The 14,406-nt window shown below is 38.5% G+C and overlaps 1 protein-coding gene across 1 annotated transcript in view; it reads right to left on the reverse strand.

Annotated features, from left to right (window-relative positions):
* Positions 1–4,119, reverse strand: part of HFM1 (helicase for meiosis 1) — a 132,524-nt gene extending 128,405 nt beyond the window's left edge. The window contains exons 1-2 of the mRNA XM_060006385.1: positions 4,050–4,119; positions 916–1,013 (exon numbers count right to left, since the gene is read on the reverse strand). Coding sequence (XP_059862368.1) covers positions 916–986 — 71 coding nt within the window. The 5' untranslated portion in view covers positions 987–1,013; positions 4,050–4,119. The remainder of the gene's footprint in view (positions 1–915; positions 1,014–4,049) is intronic.
* Positions 4,120–14,406: the final 10,287 nt, after the last annotated feature.

Genomic DNA, 14,406 nt, shown 5'->3' on the forward strand with positions numbered 1-14,406 from the left:
TCTCTCTCCAAATCTGAAATTTCTTTGTGTGAATATATGCTTATAATTTGCTTTGCACTTGTTTTTTGTATTGTTAGAAGAGCAACCATATGTTCCAAATTTGCCCAGGTCAGTCTTGATTAACACCTGTTGCTTCATTTGAATGCACTCTTTCACTCTCAAAAGTGTCCCAGTCTGAATTACATGGTCACATTATTTATGAATGACCTTTCTATATGTGTATTTAACCTCAAATAGGCTTTAAGTTTTTTAAAGTAAAAGTCTGTTTCATTCTTTTTATATCCCTTTCAGCATTCAGTCAATATTTGAATATTTGAATGAATGGAAGAATAAATGAAGCAGTAAATAATTTACTCAATGCTTCATTAAAAAGGGTAATACGATAGAACAAATACATAGAAAACTTAGAATTAAAGTGATTCACATGTGAAAATCCATAAAAGCCAGTATTTAACAGACTCCCTATTCCCCATTCATATTTCCTTTGGTACCACATCTTTATTTCCACCCCTACTTCCTGCCTGCACTGAATCTGCCTATCACACTTGGCCTTTGGCACACTGCCCTTTCTGTTTCCAAAAGGTGCCATCATCACTCCTTGTCCTGAGCTACTCTTTGACCATTACTTTCAGTCTTTACTTTAGCCAAAAATAATTTGAACAAACCAGAAATGCAAATGAACGAAAGCCAAACAGACAAGAATCTACTCTGTTTTTAAAATTGTAACATGTAACATGTTAAACTTCAGTTACTCCTTTATATCTGAATTCCATGTTTACCAAGCATATACCTGAAATGCCATTCTGTTGTTCTCTCATTTTTTATTTATAAATTTACCAGAGAGAAAACTAAAATGCCTTAAAAATCAAAAACACTTAAGCAATATACTGTTATCATTCTTTAAAGCAGACTTACTTTTCAGCTTCATCTGTTTTTTCAAAAAACAAATTATCCAAGGAAAACAAGGAGTCATTTGATTTCAGCATTGTTAAAAACTGGACTTTGTCACAAATCTAAAAAATACCCAAAAGAAAGTAGTTTATATTCTATTTACAAAGATGTAGAAACAAAATTTCTGGATCCATAAACTATAATCATTAATTTCCCAAAATAACCACAGATAGCCTTTCAGCAACATCTTTTGTAACTTCCTCCAAAGTGCTAAAAGATTCAAATACATTATTCTCTGTTCTCCACTCATTCATACATATTCACATATGTACCCCTCTCTTCATTCTGCACCAATGCTTAAGAGTGTTTTCTTCCATTCTCCACCTGACAAATTCCTACCCATTCTTAATGGCACAGGTCAAACGCCATTTCTTCTTCAAAGTTTTCTCTGAATTACCCAAAAGCAGAATTAATGGCTCCTTTCGGGCTCCTAAAATATTTTGTTCATACCATTATTTTTGAGTTAGGATAGTGCATTTTATTGTGGATGCGTGTGTTTCTAACAATGTACTGTGTACATATGCAGGGATTTCCTTCAAAATCAAGGGATAGAGTAGATTTGCTTCAAAATAAAGAGAGAAATGTTGAGGGTTATTGATGAAACAAGATTGGCAATGAGTTGATAACTGCTAAAGCTACGTAATAGGTACGTGGACTTCCTCAATGTTTATTTTTATATATGTTTGAATTTATCAAAATAAACAAATTTACTAGTTTAACATATATACGTATGTTTACATTATATTACCTAACATATATATAAATGTTTACATTGCTTTTTAAAAGGATAATTTTTACATCCAAAGATGTTATCTAAATGTAAAGGATAAAAGCATTCAGCACTGGCTACCTGGGAATATAGCAAAAATCTAGGGCTGAGCAAAGCCTCAAATTTAACAGGAGAGAGTAGAATTATTTCTACAGATACATACTTTGTAATTCTTCCCCCTGCACGTCAACACTACAACTCAACTTTTTTCTAATTGATGAAACATGATATAAGATTCTATATGACAAAACATGAAATCAGACGCACATACCAAAAAATATAAAATCACATTTCTATTTATTCTGTGATAGTTAATACATTGCAAAGGTTTCCTTAGGATGGAAACTAAAATCTGACACTATATGAGCGCCATCTCGTGGAGAAATCCATATTACCAAGTTAGAGCAGTGTGTGTGTATGTATGTTTGTATGTATGTATGTACCTATTGATTGATTGATTGATTGCTGCACCAGGGAAGTCCAGTCCCTTCAATTTTGAGTCCTCCCTGATGTGATAGTGAAACACGCATGGAAGTATGTGGGGGAAAGAGGAACACTTCCACATGCACCCCTTGACAAAATGCTACTAACAAGAGGGCTAAATTTGATTACATTAAGGACTGTTCTTACTTTATCAGAATACTGTGGGGTTTTTCATTGGTTTAGTTATTGGGCTTTTCCCCTTTCTACCTGTTTAGCTTAGTTGTCCTCTTCATTTTTCTCAATTTATTAATCGTTTAGTCACCAACAAAAAGAAACAGTAAAGTTGAAACAAATTAGCATGGTTCTACAAATGTCTAAAACAATTTAATTATGTGGACAATAGAAGCCTAGGATAACAGAGTGGGAGGCAGAAGGGAGTCACTCAGAAATTGCTAACTGGAGTCTTTAACAACTTATTTAAGTAAAGAATTTCAGAAGCTGAAAACAATTACCCGATAAAGTATAAATTAAAATGCCAATCATGTTTCTATATTATACAAAAAGTAACAAAATATTCCCTTTCTAGTCTTAGGAAAATTATATAATTTTAAACAACAAAAAGAGTTTTCCAAATTAAAACATTCCAGACCACTTTTATATGGTACCTCAGAATTTAAGTAGAAACTCTTAAGGCTGACACGCACATGTTTGAACTCTTTATTCTAAAAGAAGCTGCAAACAAAACAATAAAACTGCAAATTAAAAATATTTGTTTCCGAAAAAAAAATTTCATAAATTTATCTAAAAACCTCCTATATAAACAGCAAATATTTTCAAGAGAACTTTTGATTTGACTCCTAGTTCTGGCATAAAAGAGAATATAACTTGTTTGGGTCCAGAATAAAAACATTATGTATATATTTTAGTTGTGATGCAGTCCTACGAAAGAAAACCTCCTTTATCTAAAATACTCCATCCTTATACTTTGCATTATTTTTCTTCATAGCACTAATTTATAACTGTTCAGTTGTTTATCTTTCTCCCTGTAGCGGAAGCAGGGACTTTTTACTCATTAATGTATTCCTATAACCCAGAACAGTGCCTGATACATAGCAGATGGTCCATAACAATTCACTGTGGAATAAATACATTAGCAATGTTCAGTTTATAAAAATAATTTTAAATAAAAATAATTTTCCGTCAATTCTGAGGCTTAAAATTTTATCCCCCAATCTTTAATATTCAGTTTAAAAATGTGATTTGTTTTTCTAATTCAGGATTCACGTAATCAAAACATGAAGGTTCTAAAAGACCGTGGGATTCGGCACTTGAATTATGTAAATAAATATATTTTTCTAAACATAGGTCCTACAAGGGACGTTACCATATTTCAATATGAGTTTGTTATTGTAGGAGATGATAGATTTTGGATTAATTAATTTTAAGTTTTAGGTTTAGAGTCAGATTTTCTAAGTTTCCACATTAGACTATTCTTTACAAAGTTCTAGTTTCAGCATGTGGTATAAAATTATGTTTTCCTTTTTTAAGTGCTTGCTTCTGCTCTAACTAATCACTTAAAATACTTAAACTGTTTCTGTAACTACATAATTTGCTGATTGTTGAAATGACCTGCACCTTACCTAATTATTTTAGTGACAATTTAGCATCTTCTTACCTTCTATAATCCTTACTGTATAAGATGTTCAGATCTATTATCTCTTACAATTTTTATTCTCAGAAATATACTTATTTCAAAAGTGCAGAAACCCAGACACGAAATATTGATTTGCCAGAAACCGTTAATCAGTGAAGACTCAGACCAACATTCACTGGAAAAACCAACCATCACAAATGACTGCAGGGAATTTGACTAAGTAAGAGAATGAACGTGGGAACAAATTAATACCCCGAGTCTCGGCCGAGAGGTCCTTACAGTCGGAGCGCCTGATCTCCAGGGGAACCCGGGGCAGGGAAGTTCCAGCAGGAACCGAATCTGGGTCTGAAGAAAAAATACCCCCGTGATGTTCCCTAAATCCGAGAAAGCCCACCCCAGACTCCTGGGCGCAGGGCGGAAGACTTCCGGCCGGGTGAGTGGCCGAGACCCGAGCGCGGGCGCCGGCACCGGGCCCGCGGGGCTGCAGGTCGCGTCGCTGTGGGCACGCGGCTACACGCGCGCTGGCCACCAGCTCCCGCCCCAGGAGGGAAACACACTTGGAAGTAAACACGTGGGGCTCCAGGAGCTATCAAAGCAAAACAAAAGTCCGCCAGCCGGCCCCTCAAGAGGCGGAGCCGCCTCAGGCCTCGCCCGCCCCTTCTGACGCGAAGGCGGCTGAGGAGCCGCGTGGGCTGGGGTCGCGGTCGGGGTCGCGCCGGCGGTCCTATACCTCGCCGCGCCCGTCCGCTGCCGCCCGACACTCGGCTGGGAAGCTCAACCACTTCCCTACGGACACCCTGACCCCTCTCACCGCGGGGTCTCCGTTCTCCCGTCCCTTCCTCCCTGTGAGACGCAACAGGCCCCAGTCCCCACCTTCCCCAGCTGCCGTCCCAGCTGCCCGCTCTCCCCTCCCCGCCGGCCCTCAGAGCCGAGCGCCTATTCACCGGTCCCCGGAGGACCCCCCAGCCTGGCTAAGCCGAGCTCCAAGCAATGGATCGCCAGGGCCCCCAATCTTCCCTCCTCTCCTTTTCCCCAGAAGTTTATAATTCCTTTTTAATATATGCCTCTCAGGATACTGTGGCTTATTCTCATTGAATAGAAATCTTAATCCTTCCCCCAGCTCTTGGTAACTCTACTTTCCCTCCCGAAGAATTTGCTTATCCTAGGTACCTCATATAAGTGAACTCACAGTATTTGTCCTGTGTCTGGTTTACGTCATTTAGCATAAGGTTTGCAAAGTTCATCCATGTTGTCGCAAGTATCAGAGTTTCATTCCTTTTTAAGGCTGTGTATTCCATTTGTATGTATATACCACATTTTGTTTATCCGTTCACCCACGGATGAACATTTGTGTTGTTTCCAACCTTTTGGCTATTGTGAATAATGCAGCTATAAAACTTGTAAAAATCTGTTCTGGAACTTGTGGTTACCAGTGGGGGAAGGGTGGAGGGAAGGGATAGTTAGGGAGTTCGGGATTGACATGTACATACTGCTGTATTTTAAATGGATAACCAACAAGGACCTACTGTATAGCACAGGGAGATCTGCTCAATATTATGTAACAACCTAAATGGGAAAAGAATTTGAAAAAGAATAGATGCACATATATGTGTAACTGAATCACTTTGCTGTACACCTGAAATTAACACAACATTGTTAATCAACTATACTCCAATACAAAATAAAAAGGGTTTGTTTGTTTGGTTTTTTTTGCAGTACGCCAGCCTCTCACTGTTGTGGCCTCTTCCATTGCGGAGCACAGGCTCCGGACGTGCAGGCTCAGCGGCCATGGCTCACGGGCCTAGCCGCTCCGCGGCATGTAGGATCTTCCCGGACCAGGGCACGAACCCGTGTCCCCTGCGTCGGCAGGCGGACTGTCAACCACTGCGCCACCAGGGAAGCCCCCAAAATAAAAAGTTTAAAAAAAATAAATAAAAAGCATCTGAAGCAGAAAAAAAAAAAATCTGTTCTCAGTCCCTGCGTTCAATTATTTAGATAAATACCTAGGAGTGGAATTGCTGGGTCATATGATAACTCTAATTTTTTGAAAAACAACCAAACTGTCTTCCACAGTTAGTATATCACTTTACAGTCCCACTAATAATGCAGAAGCATTCCAATTTCTCCACTTCCTCGCCAACACTTGTTATTTTCCATCTTTTACAAATTTTAGTCATCCTAGCAGATGTGAAGTGGTATCTCATTTATTATGGTTTCGATTTGCATTTCCCTAAGGACTAACGATGTTGATCATCTTTTCATGTGCTTAATGGTTATTTTAATATCTTTTGGGGAAAATATCTATTCAAGTCCTCTGCCAATTTTTTGTTATTTATTATTTTTTATTGATTATTATCTTTTTATTATATATTTTAAAAATATTCTGGATATTAATCTTTATCAGATATATGATTTACAGATATTTTCTCCCATTTAGTAGGTTTTCTTTTTGCTCTCTTGACAGTATCATTTGATGCACAAAAGTTTTTAATTTTGGTGAAGTCCAATTTATCTTTTTTCTTTTGTCACCTGTGCTTTTTGTGTCGTATCTATGAAGTCACTGCCAAATTCCAATATCATGAAGATTTACTCCAATGTTTTCCTCTAAGAGATTTACAGTTTTAGCTCTTAAGTTTACATCTTTGATCCATTTTGGGCATGCCATGGACCAACAAGGTGTATTTATTTCAAATAAAGGTGGGGGGTTGTTGTCAAAATATAGTTTCTTGAAAGACTGGAAGAGCTTGAAAGACAAATAATAGGTATTCATGACACAGGAGGAAGATAGATTTCTGCTGATACAACTGATGCCATAGGTTCTGTCTCATAAGTTCAACATAATCAAAATTTTTCTCTACTTTGTAACCTCCACTCTTTTTAAACTCTGATCAGGAGGAACTGATATTGAAATATTGGTGCTGATGGCTTTAGAGAAGCAGGAACCAAGACATGTTGTAGTTTCAGGACTGTTTTTCTCTGGATGACAGCCAGAAATATGCTGTGTTGTTGTCAGACTTGGAAAAGAAAAGGTAAGCGCATTTGGGAGACTCTGAAAATTGTACAGTTAATATCTGAGAAAGTAAACAGAAAGAAAAGAAATCAAGTCTGGTAGGATGGGATTCTTGGGCGGAAAAAAAATTTAGAGGGTTATGCACAATTGTGTGCAGAAGAGTCCAGTGCTATCTATACATTTAGTAGATGCTTAAATAGAAAAAGATGAATGAATGAAAATCAAAGGTTAATTGTTCTTTAGGGAAGGATTTAGTAAGTCTCTATGTAACCAAGAAAATAAAAGACAAATGTTAATTAGAAAGTAATTCCTTGAGTTCCAGCTTCTAAGGAGTATGTTTAATGATGATGCAGAAGAGACTAGTACCTATATTTTGGGAGATCCATTTGCTTGTTTTTAGGCAGAAGTTGACTTCTTCAGCCGAAATGAATTTAAAGTATCTTCTGTTCTCCAAAGCCAAAAATGTTGATTTTAATGAGACTGCCAGATAGTGTGCTCCAGTTAGACCCAGACCCCAGCCACAGCTAGCCAGAGTGTATTATTACAAAGAGTATAAGCCTTCCATAGAAATTAGTCGATAAAGACTCAATATTCAATGGCTGTTTTTTGCGTAACTATGTAAGTAGAGTCTAAAATGTAACACAAACCCTGAAGTAAGAAGCAAACATCCCAGAACAGCAGCTTTGGGACAAATAGCAGTATTCCACACTGGCATAGAATTATTTCCTAATTAAAAATTAAAACCAGTTTCTTCAGAATGAGTAAGTGGGAAAGGGATAACCAGTGCACATTCTCTATGGGTAGTTGTACTTAGATTTGTGTAACAAATTGAACAAATTCTTCTGCCATTATTATAGAGTCCCAGTGTAAATAGGAATTAACACATTCCTTCAGATGGTTAGTATCTGAAGGAGGTAGGCTTTACCTGACTGTTATACTCAAGATTCTGGCATCCAGTATTTATGTAAGACCATCTTTTTTTTTTTTTTTTTTTTGCGGTACGTGGGCCTCTCACTGTTGTGGCCTCTCCCGTTGAGGAGCACAGGCTCCGGACGGCTCAGCGGCCATGGCTCACGGGCCCAGCCGCTCCATGACATGTGGGATCTTCCCAGACTGGGGCACGAACCCGTGTCCCCTGCATCGGCAGGCGGACTCTCAACCACGCGCCACCAGGGAAGCCCTGTAAGACCATTTTAATGAAACATGGGATATATTCCATCTACAAAAAGATTCTTTGAGGGAACTTTTAAAAGCCACTGACAGACATTTTAAAAGATATCTAAATATCAGGGATCAGAGTATAAAACAGATTTTAAGAATAGGCATTTTTTTTTATCAAAGACAAAAGAGTAATTGGCAAGATATCACATGATCAAAGATTAAGTTGTTTATATATTACTTAGAAACAAAATCATTTCTAGAGGTGATATAATTTTGTATCACCATTGTATCATAATTACAAATACAGAGATTTTCAGTGTTACAAGTAACCAGTTAAGATACTAGACAGATTGGAGTACAGACAGAATAACAGAAATAAGAAACACCATGAAGGAACAATAATAATGCATCTGCCTAGAATCCTTCCCAGGAAGGGGGAGAGAGTGGTGAGAGATGTTATTACAGCTGGCAGATAATTACTCATTTGTGATATATATTGAGTTAGAATGCATTTAAGCATGGGTTATCTCATGTTTAAATATGTCAAAGCATTGAGAAAGCACAGGGCATGTAATAGCGTATATTTTAACATTTTTGGTGATCCCTGGAACAAAGCTGGGAGTGCTGCATCCACGTCTGCCCAGTCTGAAGCCTCCACAAAGAGAAGTAGACACATTGGTTTTCTCACAACAACTGCCACCATTACTAATCATCGGAGAAGGGAAAGGGCTAAATCTGAAGATGTTCTTTGGCATTTCTGGCTGTTCTTGTCTGCTTCCAGGCCTGGGAACATGAGATAACTTTCTGGAGGAAAGGTGGGCATGTTGAAGTGCACAAAGAATAAAAGTAGCTTACTGCTGAGGTTAAGGCTCCCCTCACCCCCGGTACTAGGCACAGGAGAAAGACTCATTCACATCCGGGGAGCATCAGACTCAGAACGAAGCAGCAAGAGAAGCTGTGGGGATCAGGCTGCTGAGGAGAGGCAGCTAAGCAGTGCTCCCAGACCGTTCCCAGGGCCTGGTGCCGCTAAGCCTTCCAGAATGGAAGGTCCCTCCTTTGTAGGTCCCTGCTGGCCTCGGAACAGCACACTGCCCAAACACAGGCAGGGATATGAGGAACGGAACTGTCACCATGGCTGCAGTGGCAGCCTAAGTAAGAGCTGCAAAATCAGCCAGGAAAGTGTGCCTACGATAGTTAATAGGATGGATTGCTAAAGCCAGGAGAGTTTATGAAACCCCTTCCTCCAGTTGTCAGCTGGGAAACAGTTGGGTAGGGAGTGTTAGAGGAGCTGGGATTCCAACAGTTAGGAGGTATGGTTTCAAAGTAATAACTTGCTTTGTTGCCTTTGGTGGGGAAAAAGTCACCTGCATTATTACATTGCTTTAACTAACTCAGATTAGTGGCCTATGAAACACCAGTGTCACAACAAAATGTATACAGCACTCTACAGCAGCAGTCCCCAACCTTTTTAGCACCAGGGACCAGTCTCGCGGAAGACAGTTTTTCCACGGACCAGGGTGGGGGGTGGTTTCGGAATGATTCAAGCGCCTTACATTTACTGTGCACTTTATTTCTATTATCATTACATTGTAATATATAATGAAATAATTATACAACTCACCAAAATGCAGAATCAGTGGGAGCCCTGAGCATGTTTTCACTTGATTCTCACTGATAAGGCTTTGATATGAGTCTGCAAGCAATTGATTTATTATGGTCTCTGTGCAGTCAGACCTTTCTGCAAATGATAATCTGTATTTGCAGCCACTCCCCAGTACTAGCATCACCGCCTTGGCTCCACCTCAGATCATCAGGCATTAGATTCTCATAAGGAGCGTGCAACATAGATCCCTTGCATGCGCAGTTCACAGTAGGGTTCATGCTCCCGTAAGAATCTAATGCCACCGCTGATCTGACAGGAGGCAGAGCTCAGGCGGTAATGTGAGCGATGGGGAGTGGCTGTAAATTCAGATGAAGATTCACTCACTTGCCTGCCACTCACCTCCGGCTATGTGACCCGGTTCCTAGCAGGCCATGGCCCAGGTACCGGTCCATGGCCCAGGGGTTTGGGACCCCTGCTCTACAGTTTACAAACATTTGCTCATTTGATGTATGGGCAAAATGTCTAAGAATTCACACAAATAGTGTGTGTGCATGTCTGAGTGAGGGTGTGAGAGAGTAGATGCATTGTCTGTGTGTATTATGGGAAGAGCAAGAGAATAGAGTGGGCCCAGAGTCGATGGAGAAAAAAATTATATATTTAAGCAGAAGGAACATTGTTCTTCCACTAGAAAATAAGAGTGGTGTGGGCTAAAGCAAGTCCAGGTGAAACCATTCTGGCCAAGAATATATTCCAAAAGGTGAAGACTGTGGGACCTAATGAAACTTCAAAGCTTTTGCACAGCAAAGGAAACCATAAACAAGACAAAAAGACAACACTCAGAATGGGAGAAAATATTTGCAAATGAAGGAATTGACAAAGGATTAATCTCCAAAATTTATAAGCAGCTCATGCAGCTCAATAACAAAAAAGCAAACAACCCAATCCAAAAATGGGCAGAAGACCTAAATAGACATTTCTCCAAAGAAGATATACAGACTGCCAACAAACACATGAAAGAATGTTCAACATCACTAATCATTAGAGAAATGCAAATCAAAACTACAATGAGATATCATCTCACACCAGTCAGAATGGCCATCATCAAAAAATCTAGAAACAATAAATGCTGGAGAGGGTGTGAAGAAAAGGGAACCCTCTTGCACTGCTGGTGGGAATGTGAATTGGTACAGCCACTATGGAGAACAGTATGGAGGTTCCTTAAAAAACTACAAATAGAACTACCATATGACCCAGCAGTCCCACTACTGGGCATATACCCTGAGAAAACCATAATTCGAAAAGAGTCATGTACCAAAATGTTCATTGCAGCTCTATTTACAATAGCCCGGAGATGGAAACAACCTAAGTGTCCATCATCAGATGAATGGATAAAGAAGATGTGGCACATATATACAATGGAATATTACTCAGCCATAAAAAGAAACGAAATTGAGCTATTTGTAATGAGGTGGATAGACCTAGAATCTGTCATACAGAGTGAAATAAGTCAGAAAGACAAATACTGTATGCTAACACATATATATGGAATTTAAGGAAAAAAATGTCATGAAGAACCTAGGGGTAAGACAGGAATAAAGACACAGACCTACTAGAGAATGAACTTGAGGATATGGGGAGGGGGAAGGGTAAGCTGTGACAAAGCGAGAGAGAGGCATGGACATATATACACTACCAAACGTAAGGTAGATAGCTAGTGGGAAGCAGCTGCATAGCACAGCGAGATCAGCTCGGTGCTTTGTGACCACCTGGAGGGGTGGGATAGGGAGGGTGGGAGGGAGGGAGATGCAAGAGGGAAGAGATATGGGAACATATGTATATGTATAACTGATTCACTTTGTTATAAAGCAGAAACTAACACACCATTGTAAAGCAATTAAACTCCAATAAGGATGTAAAAAAAAAAAAAGAAAATACATGGAGGGCTTCCCCGGTGGTGCAGTGGTTAAGAATCCACCTGCCAATACAGGGGACACAGGTTCGAGCCCTCGTCTGGGAAGATCCCACATGCCGCGGAGCAACAAAGCCCGTGAGCCACAACTACTGAGCCCACGTGCCACAGCTACTGAAGCCCGTGTGCTTAGAGCCCATGCTCTGCAACAAGAGAAGACACTGCAATGACAAGCCCGTGCACAGCAATGAAGAGTAGCTCCCGCTCACTGCAACTAGAGAAAGCCTGCATGCAGCAACGAAGACCCAACACAGCCAAAAATAAATAAATAAAATAAATAAATTTATATATATATATAAAAAGGAAATACATGGAGATTGGGAGGGAAATAAAAATGCTACAAGCCTAGTAAACGACAAGTAAGATAAGAGAATGATTAATATAAAAGCGAAGCAAGTTAATGTGTACTGTCAGAATTTTTTCAGATAATCGTGGAATAAAAGAGCTGTCAAATTTTCAGGTGTCATTGATCATTAGGAACTATATTCTCCTATTTTATGTGTCCCTTAATTAACAGAACACTTAAACCATGCTATCCTAGGGAAACAATTACAGCATTAACTCCAAAAAAGAAGTCCTTCCAAACCCTGTAGCCTGTGTTTACACTTTATATTCCACCCACACTTGTAGAAATGGGCAAGTAACCAACCAGTAGGAAACTTCTTTTTCCAGCAGGATGCTTTGTATCACAAGTCATTTGGGGAAATTTTAACTAAATAAATTATTTGGTAGGTTATGATCTATAATATTGGAGAATTAGAAATTTTTTCCTGGATTAAAAAAAGTACCATTCACACAATTTATCTGAAAATTTCTCCAACTCAAGAAATATTCTAGAAATTAGTACTTGATTTTTTAATATAGTAATTTTGCCTGAATTTCTCTTTACCTGGCCCCTGGCTCCTTCTACATACCATACTATTTCCTTTGAACAATGGTTGTCACTGATTTGGTAGTTGTTGTTATTTAAATGTTCAATTAGAAAAAGTTTATTTTTAAAATCTCTGGCTTTGAACAAATCGTATTTTATTTGCAACATATGCTGTTACCTAGAGTGGACTTAAAGTATAAAGAAGATATATCTTTCCTTAGACTTCATTCCCAAGTGGCATTTCCCCAACATATTCATATATACCAATAACATTATATATACATATAGCAAAGCATCTTCTAAACAGCTCTGGAATTTTTTTATTTCTTCCAGCCTAACATCTGAGCTGCCATATGTTTTGAATTTTTCCAATCCACAGAGATTGCATAGCAAGTCACAAACCACATGACTGGAAAATTTCTTAATATCAGAAGTTAGGGGTCATTGATCCACATGCAAATTGAAAAATGAACATCCCTCCAAACACATATCTGATACAAAACAAAAAAAATTATTTTCAAGTCACAAAATGTTGGGGTTTTTTTAGCTTCTATCACTTATAAGCAGAATGTCTCAGTTGAATTATATTTCCTAATTCAGAAAGTTTCTCAGAGGTTTCTTACCTGTGCTTTCATTTCTGGATGCTAAAGATTTGACCTGAATCAAATCTTAGGTCAAATAAATAATTCCAGCTCCCTCATTATACTGAGGGATTGATTTGCTTAAGATCAAGCTAATCACTCACTGGCAGAGACAGTGAGCTCAAATTTGCCTACACCTGGTTCTCTGCTCTTTCTACAATTATTCTTTGTCCCTTGAACAAGACTTAATAGATAATATATAAGACAATTGCAATCAGTTTTGGATGATTCTTTTTATAAGTAATGTTGACAAACCAAATTATATTTCAAGGTGGCAAAACAGGAAGTTTAAATAGCTTAGGATTTAAAGAATATATTTTAAAGAGAGTCAGGGGTGGGGAATTGGGGAAAGGTACTACCTAATATGGAGAAGAAAAGCTGGCTCTTTTCAAATATTTGAAAGATTCTTGCAGTGGAATAAATAATTTGTTCATGCCTTGATAGGCATGATTTCAGAGGGTAGAACCAGGATCACAGAATTGGTTTAGGGTTATTACTGACTGAGAAATAGATTTCAGTTATGAAGAATGATATTAAAAAGGCCTTCTCATTTTTTCTTACCAAACATATTGAGAAATAATTTATGTACAAAACTGCATCCATTTAAAACATACCATTGAATGAGCTGTGGCAGTTATATACATCTGTGAAATCACAATCTTAATAAAAAATACAGATTATTTCGAGCATCCCCAAGATTCCTCCTCCCTGCTGTAAAGGTATCAGAAGATACCTAATGGAGAATCAGGACTTTCACCACCACCCAACAATAGTGAGACTATGTACCCCTCACATTGTCAATGGAGACCACATGGTGAGTTGTAACATGGGCCTCTGAACAAAGCATCCAAAAAATGGGGACGTTTATTCCAGTTATAAAATTTATAAGTTCTGGGGATCTAATGTATGGCATGGTGATTTAGCTAATAATACACTGTTATATACTTGTCGCTAAGAGAATAGATCTTAAATGTTCTCAACACAAAAACGAAATGGTCATTATGTGACAGGATGGAGGTGTTAGCTAATGCTATGGTGGTAAACATTTTGCAATATATAAATGTATTAAAGCAATACATTGTAACCTTAAACTTACACAATACTATATGTCAATTATACCTAAACAAAGCTGGGAATGAATGAATGAAAGAACAAATAAATAAATAAGTAGTTTGTTCTAGTCACATAGTTCATATTTCGCCTTCAAAATTAGTCTAAAAACAAGATCCACCCTCATCCACCAGAACACAGGCACCAGTTCCCTCCACCAGGAAGCCTACACAGCCCACTGAAACAACCTTAGCCACTAGGGGCAGACACCAAAAACAACAGGAACTACGAACCTGCAGCCTGC

This window comes from Delphinus delphis, chromosome 1, assembly GCF_949987515.2.
Source record: "Delphinus delphis chromosome 1, mDelDel1.2, whole genome shotgun sequence".
In the NCBI taxonomy this organism is placed as follows: domain Eukaryota; kingdom Metazoa; phylum Chordata; class Mammalia; order Artiodactyla; family Delphinidae; genus Delphinus; species Delphinus delphis.